The following is a 27,570-nucleotide window of genomic DNA, read 5'->3' as shown; positions in this document are numbered from 1 at the left end:
CGGATAGCCGGTTACTGTTGTAACCGATCACAAACCTCTCCTGCCCATCCTAGCGGGTGTGTCCTCGAAGCCCACTCCACGGATAGAGTGGTGGATGCTCGCTCTCATCGAATATGGCGTCAAATTAGTGTACAGGCCAGGGACGAACAACCCAGCGGATTACCTGTCCCGCCACCCCAACAAGGACCGCACGACAGGCCAAGGAGAGGTGGTGGAGTGCCAAGAATTCATCCTCAACATCGTTGAAGGGGCAATGCCGGTAGCCTTAGCCAGAGAGGTGGTGGCAAGTGAGTCATCCCAGGATGAGGTGGTTAAGATCATCCAGGCCGCGATTCTCAGTGGGGAATGGAGAGATGTCCAGCAGAACAACACTAGACGGGAAGACAGAGCCCAGAAGGACTTGCAGTCGCTATGGAAAGTCTGTGACGAACTGTCAATCTTGGATGACGGACTGCTGCTGCGGGGGCGGCAGATAGTCAGACCTCAGGCGCTAAGGGCCAGGGTCCTGGAGCTGGCCCATACAGGGCACTAAGGGGTAGCAAAAACAAAGGCAAGACTGTGACCGAAAGTATGGTTCCCGGACCTAGAAGGCCTGGTTGAGTCACACGTGAAGAGGGTGCCTGCCGTGTCAAGCTGCAAGCCCCCTTGAAAGAGCACCACCGATCAACTCCATGGAAAGGAGTGAAAGGCCGTGGGGCACTGTCCATGCCGACTTCGGGTCGACTGGGAGGGGCATGTACTTTTTGGCAGTGGTGACCAATACTCAAGTTATCCAGAGTTGGAGCTAGTCGACTCAACCGCTGGTGAACACACAATCCTGGCCCTGGAAAAGATGTTTGCCACGCACGGCTTCCCGGAAATCCTGTGTTCAGATAATGGACCGCCATTCACCGGAAGCCAGTTTGCGCAATTTATGAAGGAAAAAGGGATCCAGCACAGATAAGTTTCACCGCTCTGTCCCCGAGCGAATGGCGAAGCGGAGAGGCTCATGAGGACGCTCAATAAGGTCTACCGCATAGCGGCCAATGGTGGAGGAGAACTGAAGAGAAACCTCTTCGAATTTCTCAGGGAGTACAGAACAACCCCCCACCAGTCGACAGGGGTTGCACCAGCCGAGGCATTGTTTGGGCGCTGCCCGAGAGGACTCCTACCGGAAGTGGAGGGCCGTGAGCCGGGGGTCATAGACAATGACCCAGTGAGGCAAGAGCGAGAGGCCCACAACGAGGAGGAAAGCGGAAGGAGAGGATTGCAAGACAGGGAAGTAGTCGTGGGAAGACTCTGTGCTAGTCTGGAACCGCAGACCCGAAGGGAAGCTGTCGCTGCCATACGAACCACAACCCTGGACCGTCACCCACGTGAAGGGGTCGATGGTAACCGCGGCTAGCGAAAGGGGGACTGTCACCCGAAACAGGTCCTTCTTCAAAAAGGTCGATGTTCGGCCCCGAGAGACTGGGTTGATGGAATAGGTATCGCAGGAGGACAACGTCGAGAACCCTGAAGGAGACCCAGCGATGGACCCGCTGCCAGTGGTAGGGACCCCGCCAGCTACCCCGAGGAGCGGGAGGTGGTCCCCGATGCGACAGATTCACAACCCACCTGTTCTGCTCAAGGACTACGTCCTGGACTCAGGAGACTGAACATGAGACTGGCACATGTCAGCAACCCACTGGTTGGCAAGTTAAAGTTGTTGTTTATTGCATTGTTTTGTTTAAAGAAAAAAAGGGTTGTTACGTCTTGTGGTGATTGTGCGCATGCGCGAGCCTCGTTCTGGCCGGGCATGCGTGTTCGGAATAAAGACGGTCCGTGCGGCAGTTGCCCCCGGGACCCTGGAACGTACGGACGTGTGATTACTGGTGTCAATGTATGCATGCGTGTATGTGCTAGTACAGGGCGGCCCAAGGCACGGGTGCGCCCATCACACTGGTGACAGTATTACCACATACAGCAATTCATAATGTGGTAAATCCAAATACTGCATGTGGTAAAAAGGCATTTTCCCCACTGAGTCCCATGAGACTCCAAAATGGCCAATGGCCAAAAGGTCTGCATCACTCTGAATAATTAATTCCCTTCACATTACGGCATTATTACTGAATGTGGTCACATTGAAGGAGTTGGTTGATACTACTGGGGGTAATACCTCTCCACTTATAATGAGGCCCACGATTAGGACTTACTGCAGTTGATTATCTGCACACATTAGCTTCATGTAAGGGGTGTGCTGGTTGCCATCTGCAGGAACTGCAGCCCCACAATCCTCAATCTGGATGGATACCCTACAGTCTTGTTTGGCAGAAACATCAGCAATCATGTCAGTACCAGAGGGTGCACTGCCACAATGCAATCATTACTCGCTCATGCCAGTACTCAGATGGCTTTCCATCGCTTTCTCTACTTGTCGAAACACCAGGCACTCACAATTCACATGAAGTGTGGCCCGGATCATGGGGCATAGAAAGACTTGAGCGTAAATTCTCTAAATGACTGTGAAATTGCTATTTGAACAGTTGAATCCCATACTGTAACTATCAAAATGGTTTATTAACGATAAACGATTGCATGATTGAATATTTTCTTAGTTATTTTAATAAAATAATTGTAAAAGTACACATTGCCTTCTATTTTTTTCTATGCATGTGGCAGGAGAGATGAACAAGTAATGTAATTATGACTCACAAAAGACCAAGTGCATGGAGAATAAATGCTACTCGGTTACGGGGGCTCAAGTGCATATGAGAAGTCTTCTTTCGTAGGCCGAAAATCCTTTTGATATGTGATGCTCATTAATACTTCAATATGGGATCAGATCCTATTTGCCAGTGCACCACACCGCAATGTCTTTCATTTGTAGGAACTCGCAAGCAAGTACTTTGTTATGACGTGCTAAGCCTTATTTAATGAGAGCTTCTCTTTTGACATCTTTAATCAGTTCCTCTGCACTCTATCTACTGCATAATGATGTAGAGCAAAATCAAATAGTGTTCAAGGAAGATACAAGGATCGCAAACTGTTCTGTCTGCCATTCTGTGCATTGTGTCTGTCAAGTCTTTCTTGTATCTCTTTCTTACTTCTACATCACCTTAATTTTAAAAGTGAGATCTTCGCAACAAGCGCCGAGTGTCAACGTTGACTTACCCAGGGGATGTATGTAGAATTTTTGATATGTAACTCTGTCAACAACAGGAGTATATTGCGCTGAGGTTCTGATTGACCACTGATGTCAGACATTGATGCTCGAGCTGCCTAGGATTTCATCCTGAAATTAACCCGTTGTTGATAGTTGCCCTGAGCGCCCCTTCTAGAGGTTTGTTGTGTCCGCAGACATGATGCGTACAGGGGGTCAAGTTACTGTGAAGAGCCAGCAATGGTGTGGGTTGTTTATCGAAAAGCCATCACTGCAGTGGGTTGTTTATTGAAAAGAACATCAGCCAATGGGCAACCAAGTGTCAAACTAATACCATGTGGCTGTTATTTTGGATTGCTTTTGTACATGGATGGTGTCTATGAATCAAGTGAGGAGGCTAAATTAATTACATCCATCCCTACTCTGTTTTGAAATTGCATCTCTGTGTCTTCTGCTGAGATGCACATCTTCATGTCTGTGCCCTATCTTTTACCATTATAGGGAAATGCAACTCTTCATTACCTTGTAGCAGCTCACTGGATGCACAAATGTCCTTTTTTGCTGACTCTTCTGGCGTGTTCAGTAGTACTGATCAAACATCACAATGAGATATGTTTAGTGACATCTTGCACATTGTCCCTGGAAACAAGCATAATGTGTTGTGAAAGAGTGACAAAGAACTATGTATACATTAAAGAACATACCCACAAAGTGTTGGAATTTAAATCTGCATATTTCATTACAGAGATAACAAATATGTTTTTAAGTCTCAATTCCAGTAATGTACACTGTAGGCTTAATTAATCTTGCGACTCCTGATTCAGGAATAGTTAACACACCCCAAATATGAAACCCTACTTTAATGGCATTAACGTACATCAATGTCAGATTCAGACTCTGGGACAAGAAATAGACTGGTTTCCAATAGCAAAAATAGAAGATTGATTTTATCAATGTTCCCCACTCACAATACAAGATATTTATGCTTGATATATTGTTGACAGTCCAAGCTCCCCACAATATGTGCACAAATAATGCAGTCAGCAAGGCTTGCCTTATCAACTAATAGGATGAACTCTATCATTCAATTAATATAATTTATTGCAAACACGCCCTCCTTTTAATTCACAGGTGGATGATTGTTTGGATTGATATATTCAATTTGGCAAAATAAAATAATTATAAGGAAAAGTAACATGTATTTGGATCTACAGACCATTCATAGGAAATCCGTGAAACCGTGTGTCTATGAAATATGGAATGAACTTAGACTTAACTGATCACTAACTATTCAGTAGGGGTGCTAATTTAAGGTCCACGCCTTTATTTCAGGGTCCCTTCAGAATGCAAAGCAGTCTAAGCACAGAATGTTACTTGACAACTATGTTTATACTATTTAATCAATCCATGATGTGTTTATGGATTCTTTAAAATGTTGGGCTGTTCAAATAAATGCATTGTATTTACAAAATGTATTCCTAGGATATTGGTGGACAGTGAACGCTATTCACTCTCTCTCTCTTCTTAGTTACTCACACCCCTTTTAACATCTGCACCCCTGTTCAATTCGTTTGTCAGGTAAATACGATTCTTTTTTTTTATTGTTTTTTTTTATACAAATTGTACATTTACACAAAAAGGAATCAGCATTTGTTACAGTCTAAAATTGATTTCTCAATATTGATCTGCCTTAAAGTAAACTAAAGGCAAATTCTAATAATCAAAATTCATGATAAAGAAGATTCACTTTTCAAGCACTCTCCAAACTCATACATTCTTTGCTGTCTACTACTTAAGCAAAACCACTACATTACCATTGCTGAATCCGAAATACCTTGAGCATTTACTTTCCCAATTGCTGCAAAGATTTCAAATAACATTTTAATTAGGGCAATCAACAGTGATAAGTGGGAAGATGTCATTAGCCGGTACCATAAATCATTTGTTAGGACTGTTGATGATGAAAAAGAAACCGTTCCAAATGGTGTTTCCTTTGGTTAAAAAATGCAGGGCACTCCAGTACCAAATGAAACAGAGACTCAAGTTTATTAGAGTCACACATTCTACACTTTGGTAAATCCCGGCTGACACCCAGATTTGGGCCCACCACCTCCAATGTGGGTAGGCAATTTAGCCTGATTTCCAGGTACCATTCTCTATAGTGTGAGCTGGGAAATGTTACTAGATATGGTCTTAGATGAGGGAACGGTAGCTACATTAGTTCCTTTCCTTTATAGAGTTTAAGTTGGAAAGATCCAACAAATCCAAAGACCTATCCCATCTTTGTATGTTATTTTTCACCACTATTTTGGAATACAGAACCCTCAAGGTCAATCATTTAAAACAAATTGTTGCATCTGTTTTTTTATTTTCTTAAACACGGTTTGGTGTTCTGTTTTATTAACTTGTTTAAGTGGAACCCTAGAGGAGTCTGATCAGAATTTTCAAGATTGTCATTGTAGAAACGCTTCTAATACGTCTCCCCCTCTTCCCAAAGGTTGCAAGCTTAAATGCTCCACAAACCCCACCCTAAACAGGCTTTGGGACCCATTTAATTTCCATTGGGTAAGCTAAGAATAACTGCAGGACAGATGGCCACTGCAGGTTTCTGAAAGTGGCATGCTTTCTGCGGGGTCTCGTTATTCGGTATTGGAAGCCAAGCTGAGATGGAAAACCTTTCCTTCTGTGACACTGCTCAACATGGAAGACATTGACCGAGTCAGAGCCAGCATGTTGGAGAGCTCTGATGGATGTCGCTAATTACAGCAACATCTGACAAGCACGGGGAAAATGGTAGAGTGCACAGTCCAAGCACTTGGTGCCGGTGCCAAAGTTCCTCACTCTCTCCTAGAACCCTCTCAGCCTGGATGGTTCAATCACAACATCATTTTATATAGTGGTATGTTGGCCAATATTTACTCTGGTTAACTAAACAGTTTTGGAAGAGTGCAACTGCTAGATTTATGTTTTACCCATCTCAGAAACACTTCCCAAACACCTTATAGATATTACTTTGTAATCCCTTTAAGAAGGCCTTCCATTGGGGTGTTTAGACGGGGCGAGAGTAAAAAAGGTAATCCTGACTGTTTTTTGTAAAACAATCATATGTAAGCACCCATATTACAAAATGAGATGTTTAAATGCCACTGGGGCAAACCATCAGTTACCCCCAGTGATAGAGTCAGACCCATCACAGAAAGCCCCAAGAATGCCAGGCACTGGTGGAAATTAATAATACAATACTAACTAGAGGGGTATCCCTACTGGAACTAAATCTGGGACTGTGTATAAAAATAATGCTGGTTCTTCTTTCTATTCAAATAAATTACAAAATATTTTAACCAAGGATATTAATCAACAATTAATGTTGTCCCTACATAGATAAACACACGTCATCATGCAGATGTTAATATATTGATTTATGATCTGTGGGATGTTTCAACCCACTGGTCCAGGCCCTGCAACATTACTGTGCATTGCTGGTAGCAGAAACCTCAGAAATGGCCACTGGAAAGCATGCTGCTCGCTAACAATCACCCAAAATTGCGCAGTAAAAATCTGAAAAATAGGCCGCCATCCACTTTTGCCTATCTCAGTGAACAGAGGAGACCACTGCCAAAACCCACTATTGGGCTACCCACAAAGTAGCCTGAACGCACTTGAAAAAGCAATGCTGATTGCCAAAAGAAACACAGAGCTGTTTGGAAATCCGTTTTCTTTGTTGTCAAATTTGGAAAAAATCATGGCTCACACACCACCCAAAAGATCCAACCTCCTTGTTGGGTGTTCCACATCACGCTACTTCAAGAACCCATACAATTACAAGGTCAACAAGAATCATATGTTATCAGAACAAAATCCAGTTTTAAAGATACTTGATGGAAAGAAATCTGTCAAAATGGGTGCATTACTGTTACTCGCCTCCGACAGATGCTGGCGATCTCTAAATCTGACAGGAGAAACTTGTGTTTTCAAAGTTAAATGTGTCAAAGAAGGGATTTCATCAAATGCCATATAGAGTGTCACACATTTGATTTCATGTTGAAAACGACTGGAATTAAAGATATGTTTGCTTATTTTAAATGTATAAATGTAATGTTTTCACAAGGAACTATGTTACAATTGACCATAAGGTAACCTGATTTAGCTAAAACTTCCAAAAGGCTTTCTTTCCCTGAGAACCTCCTACCTTGTTCATTCCCACCAAAAGGAGAGGATTTTGCATTGGCATGTTAATCAGAAGGGGAGGAGATTTCCTCTGCTGCCCTGAGCAAGAAACCATGGGTTCCTTGAACTGAATAGAAAATGCTAATTTGGGTGTGACTGACAACAACAGCTCTGGCAGGAAGGCAAGTCATGTGACCCTCTGACTCAGCCCAGCTTTGGAGGCGGGCCAGACTGAAAATATGGATTGAAGTGGAAGTAAATGTATGTTTTAGAAAAATGCTTATAGCAAAGTGTACTGAACTGACAAAAATATGAAACTTAGAGATTGTTAAAATGGAAAATTCGTCTCACAGTTTAAGACTAATCTGGAATCTGTGCGATGTTCTGAGACTGAACACTGGAAATTATTCATATTGTAGCCATTGTATGTTAGGAACATGAAAAATTACAGGAATATCCCGAGATGGGATGTGTATGCATGTTTAAAAATTGGTGCAGAACTAACATTGAGAAACCGACCAAAAGTGCGAAAAAGTTGTCATTTATGAACTAAAGCTTGCAGGAAGATGAGAGTTGGACTGCAATGTACCTTAAGCAATCTGACATGTAATTATGTATTATTAACTAGTTGTGCATCTTGGAAATATGTTTTTTGGGGAAAATAGATTTCCTAAGTAAAAGCAAAGGGGAGGGATTTCCTTTGGACCATAAACACAGTGTCACTCCGACACATATGACACACTGCTCCTGTCTCAGCCTCCCCACCCACTTTGGAAATTAATAAATAGGGACTGCTGAGGACAGACAAGACACACTTTCTCACTCATCAACTGATCCCCTGGCGAAGCACCCTGCAGGAAGAACCAGACTCTAGAACCAGACTTTAGAACCCTGAAGCAGAGGCCTAATCCAAAAAGCTGAACCCTTTTCAGCAGGCTTTTTAAAAATTTGCAAACCTGATTTTAACCCCTAAACTTCCAAGGTGCACCACAAAATTCAACAGCCTGGCTGAGATGTTTTGCTGTTCTAGCTAAGAACCTCGTGCTAGAACCAAGATCCAGACCCATAGAGCAGAGCTGTACCCAGAACCAACCCATCAGATCCAGTCCAAGAGGCTGCGCAGACCAGAGGGCCTTGCTGAGAGCAGAACCCATTGCCTGAGACCTGTCCGGTGGCGATTGAAGTACAAACCTTTGACCAAATCTTTGACGGGCCCATTCCATTTCAAAGCCATAGTTGTAAGTATTTGTCAGTTTGGTCTAACTTATCCTCTTCTTCCGAATATGCCCCCGACTCCTCTTCCTCCCTTTCCACCTCACCTTGAAGTTTCCGGCGTTGTGACAGCGTTGGTTTGTCTTTTGCTCGAGTCTTTACTCCTTTTTTTTGCAGATGAAGGCGACCAAGGTAGGACGCCACAGTGACACCCAAAGGGTGATCTGTGGCAACCCTCCGCAGCTGCCGAGTACTGGGGAAAAAGCCAAAGGCATAAAAAACCCCGGAAGAGATGAGATTCCGCAGCTGAAGAGAGCTCGAATATTATGACGCCAAAGGATACTGCAGTGAAGTAGGAACGGATCCAACACAGCGAGGGTGGAAGTGCTGACAAGAAAGGCAGATAGCGGTACTCAGAAAGAGTGAACCCGTAAGTACTCCAGCCAGAAATGGTAGGCAAGGCAATCCGAATAACAGGCAGTGGTCGATACACGGGAGGAGCAACAGGTAAATCCAAGCAGGAATGGGCGAGGCAGGGCGCTCCGATATGCAGGCAAAAGTCGGAACTGGGAAATCAGTGGAGAGAAAAGAAAAGAAGGAGAGAGGAAGGAGAACAAACTCCGCGAGGGAGGAAGGAACCAGGGTAGCCAGGAAAAGGTAAACTGAAAGAAACGAAGGGAAGCGCACTCACGGAAGACGGGAGGGTGGAAGGGAATATTAAGTGGATCAGAAAAACAAGCGGGGAGGAAAAAATGTAAGAAAACAGTGATAATCAGAAAGGGAATTCCAAACGGAGATAGCACAGGCAAGGGACAGAACGAAAACTGTACGTTGCAACGCAACCCGACCCCGGAAGTGAAATGTATAAATACCGGTGTCGGGAGGCTGCAGGAACAACTAGACCGACACCTCACGTTTTCATTGGACGTGATGATGCCCAGCAAAGGCGGACGTAGTCTCCACCTATTCCACAGCTGCCAGATTCCCCGCGGTGTGACAGTATGCCCCCTCCCCAGGTCCACACCCCCAGGTTTAGAAGGGTTCTTGGCATGGAACTGTCATAGAAGGAAGGGGGTACGTGAGTGGGATCTGGGTTCCCATGTGTCCTCAGAGCTTGCATAGCCTTTCCAGTGGACTAGGTACTCCAATCGACCTTGATGATAACGAGAGTCGCAAATACGGGAGACCTCATAAAAATCTTTAGAGGGATCCGGAGGTACAGATATCTTCCCCTTCTTCCGAAGCCATTTGTCTTCAACAAATGTCTTTAGTTGGGAGGTGTGAAACACAGGGTGCACTCGGCGTAGTTGTGTGGGTAATAGGAGACGAAAGGCCACTGGATTAACCACGTGTGTTATCTTGTATGGTCCGATGAATTTAGGAGACAATTTTGAAGGACGCACCCACCGTGGTAAGAATTTAGTAGAGAGTAGCACTCTAGAACCGACTGTCCAATCTGGGACAGGTCTCCGGTGTTTGTTGGCTTGGAACCTGTTTCTGTCTTGTGTATCTTTGAGTCCTTGTCTAGCCCGGTCTTGGGCCTCTTTTATGGTTGCTAATGTAGTTTCAACAAAAGGGACTGAGGACTCTATGTCAGTCAATGGTAGAAAAATACGGGGATGGAAACCGTAAGTACAAAAAAAAGGGCTGGTACCGATGGCAGAATGGGAAGAATTATTGTACGAAAATTCAGCAGTAGGAAGTAACTGGACCCAATCGTCTTGTTGTTGATTTACGAAACATCGAAGATACTGCTCTAATGTACCATTGAGACGTTCCGTCTGACCATTTGATTGTGGGTGGAACCCAGAGGTCAGAGCTCTTTCTATGCCCAACCGCCGACAAAAGGCTGCCCAAAAATGCGAAGTGTATTGGGTGCCACGGTCAGAAATGATTTTGGTAGGCAGACCGTGTAGTCTAAAAATGTCTTTGAGAAACACACCTGCCATCTTGGAGGCTGAAGGCACTCCGGGTAAAGGTGTAAAATGTGCCATCTTAGTAAAAGAATCAACGACCACCATTATACAGGTGCATCGGGTACCTGTCCTTGATAGTTACTTTGTTCAGTCCCCAGTAGTCTATACAGGGGCGTAGCTCCTGGGTGTCTTTCTTAGGTATAAAAACAAAGAAGTGCCTGCAGGGGATTTGGAGGGTTTAATTCGATCGTTAGCCAGATTCTTATCAAGGTAGTCTCGCAGATACTGTCTTTCTAGTACCGTCAAAGGATACATCCGACAAAACGGGACCAAAGCACCTAGATGTAAATCGATGCTACAATCTTCTGGTCGGTGGGGGGGGAGTTCCAAAGGAATCTTTTCCGTAACCACTTCGGTATATTCTTGGAGATAGGCTGGTAAACAATGAATGGTCTTTGCTTCTTCTTCTCCACAGGAGGTTTGGATGGTAGAAAAGGTGGGTTTTGCCAAACAGTTTGTCTTACAGTACTCGGAGTGAAAACTCAACAGGTTTCTGGACCAGTCTACGGTGGGATTGTGTTTACGTAACCATCCAATGCCAATAATCAGGGGAAAGTGGGCCGCTCGGATTAAATCAAAAGAAAGACATTCGGAATGCTGCCTGATGTGCATCGTGAGGATTTCAGTGGCATGAGTAATGAGGCCTGAGCTCAAAGGTTCCCCATCAACACCTTCCACCTTTTGATCTTCCGTCTTAGCAATCCGTGACAAGCCCTGGCTTTCTGCCAAATGAGTATCCATAAAGTTCCCAGCAGCCCCGCAATCAAGGAGTGCTTGGGTTTGAATGGAGTTCTTGCCAATCAAAAGAGTAACAGCCATTACCATGAGTCGGGCATCATCTGAACGGTCTGAAGTAGTGACTGAAAGAGTAACAAAGGGACTGGAATCATTCCCTCGGTAATAAGTCCCTAAGTTTACCGAGGGTGCTCGTTTCCCGAGCGCCGGGGAGGAACAGTCGGACAATCCCGAAGTAAATGAGATGAAGATCCGCAATACATGCATAGATTTCCTTCTCTTCGCCGTCTGCGTTCGTCAGTAGTGAGAGGGGAACGAGTGGTTCCGATTTGCATAGGTTCTTCTCGTGAAAGACGTGTAGAGGGAGGTGGCATCGAAGAAGGAGGGACAAGGGGCATGGCACCACCACCCTTGATCTTGCGGCGCTCCGCTCGACGTTCGGACAGTCGGAAGTCGATCCGAAGTGTTGCAGTGATCAGATCTGCAAAGTTTAGGGGACGTTCAATACGTGCAAGTTCATCCTTCAACTCTTCTCAAAGACCCCTTCGAAAAATGGCATACTGGGCCTGTTCTTGCCACCCCGCTTCTGCTGCGACCTGCTTAAACGAGGTAATGTAGGACATCAGTTCAGAGCTTCCTTGCCTGATGTCTAAGAGGTCCTCAGAGGCCATATAGGTGCTTTCGGTTCGTAGAAATGTCTGTCTCATCAGGGTTTTGAAAGCCTCATAATCCTGGAGAACCGGTTCGGTTCTGTTAACCAATGGGGTGGCCCAAGCCAAGGCATTGCCAGACATATGAGTTATCATGTATCCCACCTTGGCATGGCCCGTAGAAAAGGCATGAGCCCGAAAAGAAAAATGCAGGTGGCAGGCATCCAAGAATTCTTGTAACCTCTTAGGCGACCCATCAAACTTCCCAGACACAAGTGGCAAAGGGGGTAAGTCAGCAGTGGGTGGATCCCGCTCCGCTACTCTTTGTTGTAGCGCAACGTTGGCGCTCTTGAGGTTTTGAACTTCCAAGTTCAGGGCTTGAACCGCCGCGATCAATTCCTGGACCTGTTGCGGCGTAGCCATATCTGATTCTGGGCGTTGCAAACTGTCAGTTTGGTCTAACTTATCCTCTTCTTCCGAATATGCCCCCGACTCCCCTTCCTCCCTTTCCACCTCACCTTGAAGTTTCCGGCGTTGTGACAGCGTTGGGTTGTCTTTTGCTCGAGTCTTTACTCCTTTTTTTTGCAGATGAAGGCGACCAAGGTAGGACGCCACAGTGACACCCAAAGGGTGATCTGTGGCAACCCTCCGCAGCTACCGAGTACTGGGAAAAAAGCCAAAGGCATAAAAAACCCCGGAAGAGATGAGATTCCGCAGCTGAAGAGAGCTCGAGTATTATGACTCCAAAGGATACTGCAGTGAAGTAGGAACGGATCCAACACAGCGAGGGTGGAAGTGCTGACAAGAAAGGCAGATAGCGGTACTCAGAAAGAGTGAACCCGTAAGTACTCCAGCCAGAAATGGTAGGCAAGGCAATCCGAATAACAGGCAGTGGTCGATACACGGGAGGAGCAACAGGTAAATCCAAGCAGGAATGGGCGAGGCAGGGCGCTCCGATATGCAGGCAAAAGTCGGAACCGGGAAATCAGTGGAGAGAAAAGAAAAGAAGGAGAGAGGAAGGAGAACAAACTCAGCGAGGGAGGAAGGAACCAGGGTAGCCAGGAAAAGGTAAACTGAAAGAAACAAAGGGAAGCACACTCACGGAAGATGGGAGGGTGGAAGGGAATATTAAGTGGATCAGAAAAACAAGCGGGGAGGAAAAAATGTAAGAAAACAGTGATAATCAGAAAGGGAATTCCAAACGGAGATAGCGCAGGCAAGGGAAGTGACATGTATAAATACCGGTGTCGGGAGGCTGCAGGAACAACTAGACCGACACCTCACGTTTTCATTGGACGTGATGATGCCAGCAAAGGCGGACGCAGTCTCCACCTATTCCACAGCCGCCAGATTCCCCGCGCTGTGACAGTATTTAGTGTAGAACTGTCCATAACCAACCTCTTAGTCTTCAGTAACCCAATCCAACCATTCCAACCTATCCAAAACTGCATTATTGAATCTCTTTTGTCTATTCTAAAATCTTCTCTCCTCCACATAATCCTTGATAATTGTAGTGATAATCATCTTGGCGCTAATATATATTTTCTGGAGAAAGGCAATCGTCTCGTGCAGACAGAAACCATCCGGAGGCGCCTCTGGATAGGTGGCTGGGCTGTCGTGTAGTTTGCGGCTCCATAGACTCTTTAGTGTTAAGAAATCTTTGTTGTAAATCTTTAAAGCGCATCTTTCATTTTGAATCTTGACTCTGTTTCTGAAAAATTTACCTTCACTAAAACCTCTGTAACTTTTGAACCATACGTCCTAGAAACGAAATTCATTTAGAAGCTAACATCCTCAGCTTTCCAACAAACCCGAAACAACATTCCAATATCCGCAATCGCGTTTCCCGCACGCGGAAAAGTTGCCGCTATTTGCAATTTGGCTCAATTTCATTCTATGTAAAAATAGCTGTTTCTTGCTTTCAACGTCTAAATTTCGTTTTCCATCTGCTAATTATTTTATCATCATTGCTAGTGTTGACCTGAACCAATCCAAAGCCACTCTCACTAGTTCTGAATCCCATTTAGCGAATTAAAATCAATTTTAGCATTTTCTCATTCATTGCAAATCACATTCAAAAGCATTTTGACCTGTTTTTAAAGCATTCCTGTTCTCTATAAGCTTGCTGGGGAATTGGGATTGAACTACATTGTGGATTGTTATTCCAGATACCTGTGTGCCCTCATTCCATACATTCATATTGCATAGTGGGGGAGTGAGTAGTAACAGGGGAAAGAGTGATCATATTGTCTTTTGGTTAAATGCATATCAAGTTTATTTCTGTGTTGCATTCTTTCCTATCATTGCATTTCTTTGAACCACACAAAGTATTCTCTGCTACACTATTCTTCCTATTCCTACTCCTAATTGATTAAAGAGATTGTTGATATTGTAATTTTACCCATTGCTGATCAGTGTTCATATTCATAAGTGTGATATTCAGATAATATCCATATTTATAAAAGCGTGATAGATATATTGTTCAATTCTTCAAATAAATCTTTTCATTTGCAAAACAAACCTACTTCTTGGCTCAGTGAGGTCGGGGGGATTCAAAGAGAGGGGCGTTATATAAGGGTACATCATCCAGAATTAAACTAACTTTGACATAAAAATATATAAATAAGGGTTTCCATTGGGCATCCCATACTAGGAGTTGACTTAGTTGGAGTGCCGGATTGAAATCACTTACAGATCCTACACTTGATATAATCACCTACAATGCATAATCAGACAAATATAACTGATCACATTACACACATTTTCTATGGACACCAGATCACACAAAAGAAGTCAAAATCAATATGTACCGTGAATAAATATTTACAGACATGTAAGAAAAAACACATAACACAAAGAGCCGTAAATGAATCCATGTATTCAAAGGCAAAACCTTGGGGCTGGAATGCCAACACTGTATTGCATGAAACAATAAAGAGATCCTTCATAGATACAATTATTTAAGTAACATAGATCACGTTTATCACTTCCTTAGTGCAATATGGTATCCATAGGGAATGTGTTCAATCCCTGGGCCAGGCAATGCGTGCATTGCCTGGCCCAGATACCTCATGTTTCTATTCCTAATAGGTGTACTTTGTCCGCAAGTCCTGAACTTACATGACATTAATATATTGCCCATCGGCAAGAGTCAAACCAGAACATCCCATGTCTCTGAATTGTCTAAAACATGACATATGTTCTGAATAAACTAGTTGAATTCGGGTCAAGCAAAAGAGTTCACAATCAAAATGCAAACTTTCAAAATAAGGTCTTTAAAACACTTTAGTAATACTTTAGTAATAACCTAGAGAGGATAATAAAAAATGAACGTGTGGGAGGTGACTATCTGAGAAAAGGGACATCATATGGCACTTGGGTGACGCATAGCTGGTGACTGAGAAACGGCACAGACAGGTACTGTACTAGTTTCATAATCTAGCATGAAGAAGGCAGTTCACCAACTCCCACATCCACTCCGCTCCCCCATTTGCCCTGTACCCAATGTACATACAATCTTTAGGTCTTGCACACATTTGCGCCATAATCTGCACTATTTGTGCAACATTTAAACATGTTTACATATTTGATGCTCTACTTGATCACCGGTACTGATGCAGGGCAAGCAGCATCTATAGACCAACAGTTAGTCGGCCTGACAATAATGTTGATGACCAAGCACAACGATGGCAACATCCCAGAGAATGATGATGTACACTCCTCCACATCAGAGCACCGTCTTATGTGCACACATAGAGCAATGCATGCGCTGCTGCTGCTGCTGACCACATGTCAGCAACCACTTGTAGGCCCCATGAACTATATGTTTCACATTCAACCAAGCCAACCGATTCCATATGCAGTAAAATTGATTCTAGCAATGGAGGAGGCCGAGGAAATGTTTGAGGAGCTCAATGCAGAGCTGTTTTACGTAACCAAAGTTGCTGGTCAGCCTACTGCCATCCCAACACCCCAGGAGCGCCACATGCATCCATATTGTAGGTTTCATTTGTGGCCCACGTTTGATTTTGACTTGTAGTTGTGCTTTATTGTCCTATGTAGTGACTCTCTACTGGAGGTGCCCACTGGTGGCAGCAACGATGTCAGACTCAATATAAGTGTGTGTGCTATAGTGGCCCATAATTTCTGCTTGTGGTGTGCTCAGCTGGTGGTTACACACTACAAAGGGCAGTGTTCTCTGTCCACTTATTTACTGCCTGCTAACAACAGCAGTATGGCTATTGGATACATTTTCACATGTGTGGTTTCTTTTTTTCTGCCGGGTTTCAATTTTTGGCATTACTGTTTGGTTCATTTCATTTGTGCGAAATGTATCAACATTTGAATACCACCTCCATACAATTCTCTTTAAAATCCTAATTATCAGTTGGATGGGTGTTCTGTGTGTTATTTATATTGATAATTAAATTAGCTTCACTAGTTTGTGCATACCTTTTGTAAACTATCAAGATTACACAGGAGGTACCCTGTACACCTCAAGTGGCGGCACCATCATTTTACACAGGTACACATAAATACATTTGTATACATCAGCATTTGTGTACACAGACTATCTCAGTGGGAAGATATAGTGCTCTCTTCAAAGTCAAGAAAAGTTATCTTAAGGTATCCTTAAAGTATCCCTAGACCACCAGCCACATTTCAAAGTTCAATGGACTATACTGCCTGAGCCATGAACCTACGGAACATATATGTCAACATTCTCTTTGGGCAGACCTTGAACATTGTACTGGCTGCAAAGAAATGCCAATTCTTTTAGTGCAGTATAAAGTACAATAGCCACATATTTCTGCATAGGGAATTGCTGTAGACCCCACCAATGGGAAAGCACAGAGAAGCTTTCCAAAGCCCCTCATTCTGACATGGATGTAGAGTTTCTTGGCTTTCTGTTGGCGCTGCAGAAGATTTGTGCCAAATTTGTCTGTGATTATAGATTTGGCGAAAGGCTACCCTGCTACATATCAAACAAAAAGAGCATGAAGGGGTCACGCGCTGTCATCTATCTACCAGGCAAATAGTTTGGAGAGAAATGGACCATTAAGTGCACACAAACCCTTCAGACACTCACAAGTTGCCATATCTAGTCCATATTGATGCCAGTCTAGAAGGTCTGTGAGCAGTCCTGTACCAAGAACAGCTAGACAACCTTAGGCCTGTTGACTGCACCAGCTTGGCAGGAATCAGGCAGAGAACAATTATCCAGTGCAAAGCTTGATTTGACTTTCTTTACGGAACACAATTTACTGTTCATACTGTCAATAATTCTTTAACCTACAGAAGGAGGACAGCTACACCTGATGCTAGCAGACATAGAAGGCTTGCTGTTCTGTCTGCAAGCAACTTCCAAATGATGTATCATCTAGGAATGAGCAGTGTGGATGCAGATGCTGTTTGTCTCATAAGCCATGCTTAGGTTACAATTGCATTCCAGTTGATTCAACTGAAGTATCCTGAGTGTGAGTGAGGTTGTGCTGTGAGGACACCCTTGCACCAACTCCTAATTAAATAAGAGTAGATGAACGCAATGCAGTTGGTAGGCTCTACATGAAATCCAACAAATCCATGGACCCTGAGGAATGATGGGCACATATTTTATCTGGCAACAACAACTCAATGACGACTGCGGTTATTCGTTTCTGGCAAGCAATCCAGACACAATTAATGCCTGGTCATGGACAATTATCTCTCCTTGGATAATTCATGTAAAAATGTCAAAATATTTCTGTACGAACTTACGTAATGAGACTAAGACAAATGTAAGGTTTAAAGCTATAAACCATATGCATTTTAATTAAAAAAACTAAGAGTAGTGGAACACCTAGGAGTCAAATCTGGGGGTAAGAGCGGTACCTGAAGCCTACTTTAATGTTACCAGTTGGAAACCACCAGAGTTGCCCCAAGTTAGAGCTGTGCAACTCAATATTGGCATATCCTGTTTTTCCACATGATGGAGGAAGGAAGTGCACCACTTCTCTAATTCAAAATGATTCTGAGTCCCATATTATGAAAAAGGAATGGATAACATTTGTGTTGAATTGTAGAGTTGTGTACAAAGAAAGAGAAATCAGAGACTGGATTGTTCTCAATCTGGCGTATGCTTATCAGTACTGTCATGTTACATGCTCGGCATCATCACCATGAACATCTGTGCTCTAAGCACACCACAGAGCCTATTCACTCCTTTTCTATTGACATTATCTTGCAATAGATGCAGACCAATACTGAAGATCATGTGTAGGATGCATCACATATACGTCTGGCAGTCAACCTGCTGCTTATTTTCAGCATCTGCAGTGATTTGGTGTGTTTGTTTAATGATTGTGTAAATGGACAGTAAGCTTATACAAAACATGATGGTGATCACCAATCATAACACCCTGTACGCCCAGGTTTACCTTATAAAAGATCAGAAAGCTACCACTGTGACCAAGATTCTGGGAGAACAGTTTTTTTCCTCCACAGTAGCAGGGCTGTATGTGTCATTTGGATCAAGGCTTAGGCATTGAATCCTGGGTAATCTATGAAATTACTCTTGTTCTAATGATGAAGACTCAGAGGGATGCAGAAGTAGAAAGGGTAAATAGGACTTTGCTGGGCATGTTAGGCGTAATACCCATTGGAGTCAACATGTGGTGACATTGGTCCATACGTACAAGTGGATATTGGTCTCTCTCTCGCTCCTTATCTATCAATGCCCATCAGAAAAGCAGGTTCACCAAACCATCACTGACATTTCTGATGGTGCTGGCCATGGGGTCTACCTCAGGTATGTGACAAAACTGCAGCATCAATTGTACTGGGCTCAACAAATTGCAAAACCGGAAGCTGAAAATAATGTTGCAGCCAACGCACATTATCATCTGAAAGTGTGGTACATAGAATGGTAGCCAGGAAGCCACCAATTTGCTGAGCCACAGAGGGTGTGGCAAGCTGGTAACTAGAGGAAGTCTACACCCTATGGTACTGCAATAGAAATGATCTGAATTGCTAGTGTATCAAACACGAGTGGAAACGCATCCTTACAAAGTCATAATCCTACACAATGACGAATCCCGCAGTCCAATAATCCTACAGGAAAATCAAACCGCAACGGTAGACACAAGGTTTATTTCCATACAGCCGTGCAGAAACGGGCAAGGAAACCAGCATAGTGGCTCCTGAACACATCATCATGGTTTTTATAGGATTTTACACAATAGGATGTAGTAGAAATGTCAGTATGATACATTGACTTGATTACATTAACAATGGACTTCCCAACCATACATCCTCTGACTTTGAAGGGCATGGCTATACAGCGCAATTTGAGTCCTGTACTAGCCCAATCAGTCTGCCTGCTTGATACGGACAATCGCCTTTTGCCAATCTTTCCTTCCTACATAATACTGTCTCATAATGCACCTAGTTCCCACATGATGCTTGTTGGAGCTCCCGGAAGCTGTAGCCCACCTTCACTGATGACCTTGAGCTGGGAAACTAGGCATGCCTGAGCCCTGTACAGATCCTGACGTAACCTATGCACAGCCTTATGGGCTTCTGTGTGCATGCCAACCAATTGGCTTTCTCTTTGCTCCACCCATCCTGCCATGGATATGGTTGCTGCATCATCTGCTATCATGGGAGTGGCAATGTTCTCTCCAATGCTCAAGTACGTGAATAGCTCCTGCCAACCAACATCAACTATTGTTTCTAGGGGATGATGTGCAAATACCCATCTCTAACCACGAACAGCTATATGGAAATGATCCAGGAAAAATAAGCTGCTATTCATGAAATCCGGCTTCAATGATTCACAGGAAAAATAAAATACCCAAAAGAATGAAGTGGCAGATGAAGTTGATGTATGGTAAGACCATATGTTCCTCGATGTTCTGTGTGCCACCACCTCCATCGGTGGTAATTGGAGGCATAGAACACACTGCTGGACAGTGAGTTTGTGAAGCGAAAGAAGTCCTTTTCTGCCAGACATTGCTAAAGTGCTTTCTCTAATAGATCAACAGGAAACACAGTAAGTAGTTCCAACATAAATCTGTAAATTGCCATACAGATCTCAGGGAGAAGTGAGGGCAGTGCAGTTAGGATGCCCCTAGTGTACAGAGCAAATTAGTCTATTGCTGTGAGACCATGAGCATTGACTACACAGGCCTGAAGCAGTATGTTTCTGCAATTGTGGTGCTTTATGCTACTTAAAACTAAATAGAAATAAAATGTACCTTTAAATGCTTATTTATCTTTCACACCACGACTGTGCATTATGAGGAGATAATTCATGCGGTGGACAAAAAAGTGCTTGTTAAAGGTTAGGGTGTGTTGTATTGGGATGTAAAATCAGTAATGTTTCTGCTAGTCTATCTGTTGGCCAACAGAAATGTGCTTATTTGGCAAATCAGATTGCAAATTTGTTTTTACTGTTCATGCATTAAAGTCACTGGTGATTGCTTGTACTTTGACTAGATTTAAATATTTCAGGGAATGCAGTTGAAACATTGCCCTGCTTACCACTGTCTGAAGCTCTGAATGGCCTTTGCATAGGAAACATAATGTCATGTAAAGATGATGCTAGACTGTTTTGGATTCTGACACAACAATTTGTTGATTCTGCCATTGAGTAGAAAGACAAGGTTTTTGGTGAATTGATATCATACTAGTGGGAAGATATGTGATTAGACGTTGAAGTCAATGCCTCTAGTTCAATATATACAATTCGGTCAGTTTCCATAAAAGAAGGTTAGCATGTGGCTAGTGACAATCAATTTTTGTTCCCATTCCTAGAAAGCATGTCCACTTGTTGATACTGCACCTATATAATGCCCTGCAGAGAGTAAAGCTGTTGCTAAAATTTAGTAGTACAGGCAACTGATTGCTTGCTTGCTTCCTTAAGTAGCAATTAAAGCAGCAGCAGAAGAAAGTTTTCATGATGTGAGTGACATGGTGGTTTAGATTATATCTTGATCGAAATTGTAACAATTACACCACATCACATTTGGCTACAGTTCTATAAATACTTGGCGACAACAAGTTCATCTATTTCAATAAATGTTTAATCAATTATACAAAAACTAGTGCGAAAGCCTGTGTACATGGGCCAAAGTGGAGGTTTTGATTAACACAGTAGGTCCACTATATATCTTAGGGCAACAGCTCCCTCTAGCGGTGACAACAGACAATGCTATGCAAATTGGCACTGTTACTATTATCCTAAGGCAACAGCTCCTTCTAGCGGTGACAAAAGGCCGAGCGTTTCTACTGCGCATGGCTTAATCGGACAAACATACATCTGCCCTTTTATTATATAGGATCTGTTCATTGTCAATGATAACTAGTTCCAGTCTTTAGAAATTCATGTGAAGTTAAGCTGATCCTGTCATGTTTAGGTCCAGAACCATCCACGCAACACGTGAACTTGTTCTACTGATTAACTGTGGGCTATTGGTAGTAGGCCAATCAGATGCAGCTGAAAGAAACCATTGCTGTATGATTGGGGATGTGATTATTCTGGTGCTTGCTTATGTAGGCTTGCGTCTACTGTTTTACATCTCATCTCCTCATTTATATCACCAGACTTACTAATGATTCTTTGTTTAGCAAAGGTTATGCAGGGTTTTAAATTGCCAGGCGCTGGGAGCTATTTAGTTCCTACTTGTATCCTAGAAGACCTTGATTAGCTTGGCACAAACAGGTAGAAGGGGACTCCGCAGTCTCATGGATGCCATAAACACATGATTATGCAACATCTAAACTGGTCATTTGGGAATGTGTCTAAAGAAGCATTAGGAAAATTCTTGAAGGCTTTCAAACCATAATGATCACATATAATCGAGATACGTTTATAGTATATCTTCCAATTGGACGTTAGATTTGCAACTCGCTGTGCACTGGCTCCCGGTTCCACAAAATAACCTCATGCTTACCGATTGATGTTGGATACTGACCAGCAGCTGATTCTACCTCCTGCACCCCAAATCCTTATTTCAATACCTGGATATTGAAATGAATTCCTAGCTTTTTCTTCAATTCGGTTTGTTCTGATGTTAGGTCTATGTAATGCAGGCAGTCTGTACTGTCCTGGATTTGATCAGATAGGTGTTCTTTTTGTTAAGCTGCTATTCACTTTACTAGAGCTAGCCATTTCTGAGTTTATGGCTACAATCAAAGAGTAGAGAAGATACAACTTTAGATTCGCACAAAGAAATGTGCTAATCTACATACATTGATTTCAGCATTGCTTTTAAAATTGATGAAGTTCAAGGTGGTGAATTCTTGTCACTGTCTGCACATTTATTTTAAATAACAGATCTATTAAATAGTTTCTCACTTTTCAAAACAAAATGTAACAATTGGTTACAGTTAATATGCCATTGTGAACTTTGCCACAGTAAAATTGACTTTCTTTAAATCTGTCCCTGTAACTTATATGGTACATTTGAGTTGGGGTTATGACACATTTGTGTAAACTTTTTCCAATTTAATTTAAGGAGAAAACAAATGTACATAGGTTTGTTGGCTTACCATAATATATTGTTTTAACAAAGATATGCACATTTCATATATTGCAAGCACTTTGTGGAAAACAATGGGTGCAAAGGTCATAATTTAGCAAATATACGCTCTGTCCTTTGAACTTTTTACTTCTTACAATGCTTTTGGATAACTTCTGCAAGGAGATCTTTGCTGTTAAGAGAGAGTGATCAGAAATAAATGTTTGAATAGGAATATTTAGTGGAATAACAGGAAAACCTCAAGGGAAACAGAGTTGGTTTATAATCATTCCACTGTATAGTTGACGGGTCGACAACATCTTGGGAGTTTGAAATCTTATGGTTTGATCATTGCCCTTTATAGGTTCCATTGGCTTGTTACAAACTCTTCCTCAGGCAGTCACTAATATATACCACATATGGAAGATGCTGCATTTAAGCAGAAAACTCTGACATGTGGAGCCTTTACCGGGCCAGTTAATGCCCGGACCAGTTATAAGCTGGAGCACAGTGAGGGCTTTAATGGGAGACCGGGCATTACTTGTCGCAGTAAAGTCCCCTCAGCTGAAGGGGTTTATCGCTTTTAGCATGTCAGTTGAGAAACGGTAGGGTTGCTGTTTCTCAACTTAATAGGAAAACTACAAACCAAGATGGCTGCCAGGATCCAAGCATAAGTGAACTACACATAGTCCCTTCTCCCTTTCCAGGACAGTCATTACTGCAATGGGGAAGACACCGGAACACGCAGTGTTCCGGGTACCTGTGAGGGACCAGGCAGCCTAAGGTAAGTGGTGTGTGGTGGGTTATGGGAGGTGGAATTTGTGGCAGGAGTGGGACAGTGAGTGGAGATCAAATCCCTGTTCCCGGCACAATAAATGGCGGCCTCCCTCTGCCTAGGGGACTTGAAACACAGATTTTACAATGAGGTAAACCCTGTGATCCAAACTCACTCATTTGCTGAGAGGCCGCATGGTTCCTCCCCTGATTGGCTGGGAAGCTGACTGCACCCGCACCCTGGGTGCTAATTTTCCATATAATGCACTTATTCCAATTAAAGATATGCATAATCCTCTGAGATCTCATTATTGGAGCCTCCTCAAAAGCATTACAACATACAAACAACGCTCATAATCTCCCCTTGGATAAATGTCAGTTCTGTTCTTATTTCCTGTTATAGTTTTTTTTATATGTTAGCTTAATGCATTCGAAGGGAACCTTGACAAAACGTACAATATGCATTTTTATACTAAAACATAACATGTAAATAACTTATGTGAGCATTGTGTGTGCAATTGTAGTACAACATCCTGAAATCCTTGACATTGAATTACCGCTGCAAGTTTGAAATGGAATAATGAATGCATTGCTTGATCTGGGTCATAAAATAACTGTTCCAGAACATTTCAGTTGTATAAGCGGTCACCAGTAGTAAAGTTTAACTAAATTTGGCTTTTGCAGGTTGGATTTATGCAACACTGACGCCTGTAGACTGCCTCGCCTTTTCAGGACATTTCCTACATCACCTAAGTGTTGAGATGCAGATGAGGTTGGTGCTTTTAAATATCTTCCTTCTAAGATCTTCAACATATGCTTGTGCTTGAGTAGCACTGTACAGCTCTACATTTTTATTCAGAGTCTATAAATGCCGGGACTGTTTTGCAAAGTTGAATTTTTAGCTTATCTTATTTTTTTTAAATCAGCAGCCCAGTGCATGCTGGTACACGCAATTCTCACGTGTAGTTCTTATTTTCCTTTGTAAAACTAAAGTGTACAGTTTAGTCGGATTTAGCTGTATTAAGCAATATTTAGAACCATGTTTTGTATGTTCAAATGTATATTAAACTGAAGATCTTTTCTAGGTTGTATAAATGTGCACTTAATTGCACTGACCCGCTTCAATGTACCGATATACAGGGCCTCATTACGAGTGTGGCAGCCCAGAAATAAGGGTGCCGGTAAGCTCACCGGCTCCCCTATTTCTGGCCTGCCACACTACAAGTTGGCCTGCAGGACCCATTGGCCTGACAGGTTTGACATTGCCGGGCGCAATGGCCCAGGTAAGCAGAGTTGTCACGGAAGCACTGGCACTGTTAGCAATGGTGCCGGTGCTTTCGAGTCCCCATTCCCGTGGATTCATATTGGACTCCACAGGAAAGGGGACTAACCAAATCCGACACCCGACTTCCTGAGCCGCTGGGACTTGTAATGTCCCGGTGGCACCGGGAAGTCAGGCGCCGGGAATGGTGTTTCAGGGTCAGCGGCAACCCGCTGGTGGCACCAGCGAGTTACCGCTGACCTCGTAATGAGGTCCATAGTCTATAAAAACAAAGGGTAGAATTAGTCGTCATTGATATGATAATACAATGAATTTCGCCCATTAGATTTAACTGCAGACCAGAATTTCGAAAGCTCAGCGACTGAAATTGTTCCTTTTACATGGGGCCGTCTTGTCTTCCTAAAATAGCCAAGTACTTTTTTGAAGGCACTGCCAGTGTTAACTTTCTGTTGCATGCAGATCATTACACTAAAGTGTGTTTTACTTTGTATAACAGAGCGTATGAAGTGGAAAGGCGATTGAAAATTGTCAGCCTCACTCAGTTTCCAAACGTTGAAACTGCATGTTGGTATGTGGGAAGACATCTGCTAGAGACATTCAAAGGTAGAGGGCCATTCCATCTTACCTTTCCTTCTTCGCGATGGCACTGTACGCCGTGTCTTATAGTAGAGGCTTCTGCTCTTGTTTGTACGTCTTTAAGCCTGAACGATTTGCATGTTTTGACCATAATCATTAGTACATTACGTTTAATAAATGTCATAGTAGATAACAGTGATCAAAAGAGAGCTTGTTCACAATTCTTTAGACAAAATATAAAATATTTCCTTAGGTGGCAGAGATGTTTTCTTATAGTGCGCATCATTTTTCCAAATGACAATGTATTCAATGTATTTGCTGGGTAGTTGATTGGCTGTTGTAATTTGAAAGACACAACGAGTGTTAACATATTTTTTAAATTAATGTTCACTTGTACAAATGCTGTGTTGTATGATTTATACTGATTATATTTTGAGTGTGCACTTATCCTGTTTGCATTTGTCATGGCCTTTAATATGTCTGGTAGTTGAACAGACCATAGAAAAAAGGCACTGCATGCTACCACTCATTGCAATTGCAGGCACATTATATTTTTTGGTAGAAAAGACAAGTACTGCAACATTTTATTTAGCAGTTGCATGTATCGATTGTGGGGTATTGTGTGATTTGCCTTAACAGTGATTTTTGGCATGCAAACCGAATTTTAATACTTTTAGAACTGTTATTAAACACCATTCCCAAGAACAATTGGTATGAGTTGAACAGAATGGTTTACGTGGATTCCAAAGGGACATCATATTTTGCACCCCCTTTTCTTTAGGGTTAAAACACCCTGAATGAAAGTATTACTAGGGATTTCTTTTTAATAAAACAGAAAAAATATGTTTTATTTTAATGCAACCTCTAGGCTACTATGTAAATGAATGAATGTATTTCAACATATTCCGCATGGAAGATGTGTAATGCATGATCACTGCCCTTATTGAAAGTGATTGTTTTCTTGATGTACTCTAGCATTGCACAAATCTGGGAAGCAACCTGCGCCTCACCTGGTTACGGGAGCAAAAATTCTCAATGCCGCTTTTCGATCGTGGACAAAAAAACAGGTAAGAAATATGTTGACTTGCAACATACTGGTTCTTTGGGAAACTTGTTCTACAAATTTGGCCCTGACACTCCCCAGTGGAGGCCTTGCTAATAGTTATGAGTGTAAAAAGTGCTACAATTTCAAATTGGACTGAAATCACTACACTGGCTCCCAGTGACTGCGAGGATCAAGTTCAAAACCCTCTGCATTGTCCACAAGGCCTTCTGGGGCCTTGGGCCAAAATACCTTCAACTCTCTCTTCCTAAATATCTTCCTTCTCGAGCTCTTCGCTCATCCGCCTCCAACTCCCTCAAGGTCAGCTGCTTCTCCAAAAAACGAGTTGGGGGCAGATCTCTCTCCGCTGCAGGGGCCTCCCTCTGGAACAGCCTTCCTGCCTCCCTGAAACTTGAGGAGAACCATCTCCGGTTCCGGAAGCACCTCAAAACCTTCCTCTCTGTCTCCGCTTTCTCTCCCCCTCTCCTCTGCTAAACTTCTGAAACTGCACTGAATCTGCAACTGGGCCACTCACCGTTCTCGCTCCTTGGCCCAGCCACTCTCCCCTGCACTGCCTCCCTGGCTACCCCCTGCACTGCCTCCCTACAGCCCCCCTTCCCAGCACTTGTCTGCACTTATCTCGCACTTGCCACTAGCTGTCCCTTGTTATTTATCCTGTATGCTATTAACCATGTACTGCACTCTCCCCTCTCCACTTCCCCCTTGCACTTTCCCTTCCCCTCTACCCTTGCACTTGCGCGATCTGAATGACACCTGGCCTAGTAGGATCGTTGTCTGTCTCCCCTTGTACCCCCCCCGGCCTCGTCGCGCCTTGAAACACTTGTGTATAGGCGCGTTACAAATGCCATATCATATTATATCAAATATTCCCAGAGAGCTAACGTGGACATAGCAAAGCACCATAAACCCACTATTCAAAGTATGAAACAATACGATTTTACCCAAAGCATATTCTTGTTTTTCACTGCAAATGTTAGGTTTATATTACTTGACCTAATTCCCTGCTAGCATACAGTTTCATAGCATGCAAAATACAATGGTTTTGTTTCCATTGTCTGGGAATAAGAGCACTTGAGGGAATGTTTTGGTGCTGTGATGGCCAAGAAATCAACAGACAACTCATGTTCCGAGAAACAAGGATCAAACTAATTTCGTTTTGCAGCCCAGATCATTTCCTGGCTGGAGGCTGTACAGGGTAGATGAATGAGGGGTTTTCAAAGGAAACTGGAAAGGAGTCTTTGCATTTTGCTTGAGCACCATATTTCATCAGGTCGTCCCCCACATCCCTGGGACTCTGCCTCCTGGTGGTTTAACAAAAGTCACCCTGCATTTCCTGGCTTGGTTGGTTCTTTCTGTTGTCACTGCAGTCAGGTGGATGAGTTCTCTTTAGGTGGCCCTTCCCGCCAGCCAGACTCATGGGACCTGGGATTGCATCAGGTCATGCCACACCTGGGTTATGTTTTGCCAGATCTCACTAGGTTGAAAGCAAGTTTGGGTATATGCCCCGGATCA

At 43.1% G+C, this 27,570-nt stretch overlaps 1 protein-coding gene across 2 annotated transcripts in view; it reads left to right on the top strand.

Moving 5' to 3' along the window:
* Positions 1 to 27,570, top strand: part of PHF2 (PHD finger protein 2) — a 732,343-nt gene that overhangs the window by 554,893 nt on the left and 149,880 nt on the right. For both annotated transcript variants that reach the window (XM_069643584.1, XM_069643583.1), the window contains exons 8-10: positions 23,822 to 23,909; positions 24,916 to 25,022; positions 25,971 to 26,062. In XM_069643584.1, the coding sequence (XP_069499685.1) occupies positions 23,822 to 23,909; positions 24,916 to 25,022; positions 25,971 to 26,062 (287 nt within the window). The remainder of the gene's footprint in view (positions 1 to 23,821; positions 23,910 to 24,915; positions 25,023 to 25,970; positions 26,063 to 27,570) is intronic.

This window comes from Ambystoma mexicanum, chromosome 2p, assembly GCF_040938575.1.
Source record: "Ambystoma mexicanum isolate Mex_15411 chromosome 2p, UKY_AmexF1_1, whole genome shotgun sequence".
NCBI lineage: Eukaryota > Metazoa > Chordata > Amphibia > Caudata > Ambystomatidae > Ambystoma > Ambystoma mexicanum.
This window is presented reverse-complemented; position numbering and strand designations above follow the sequence as displayed.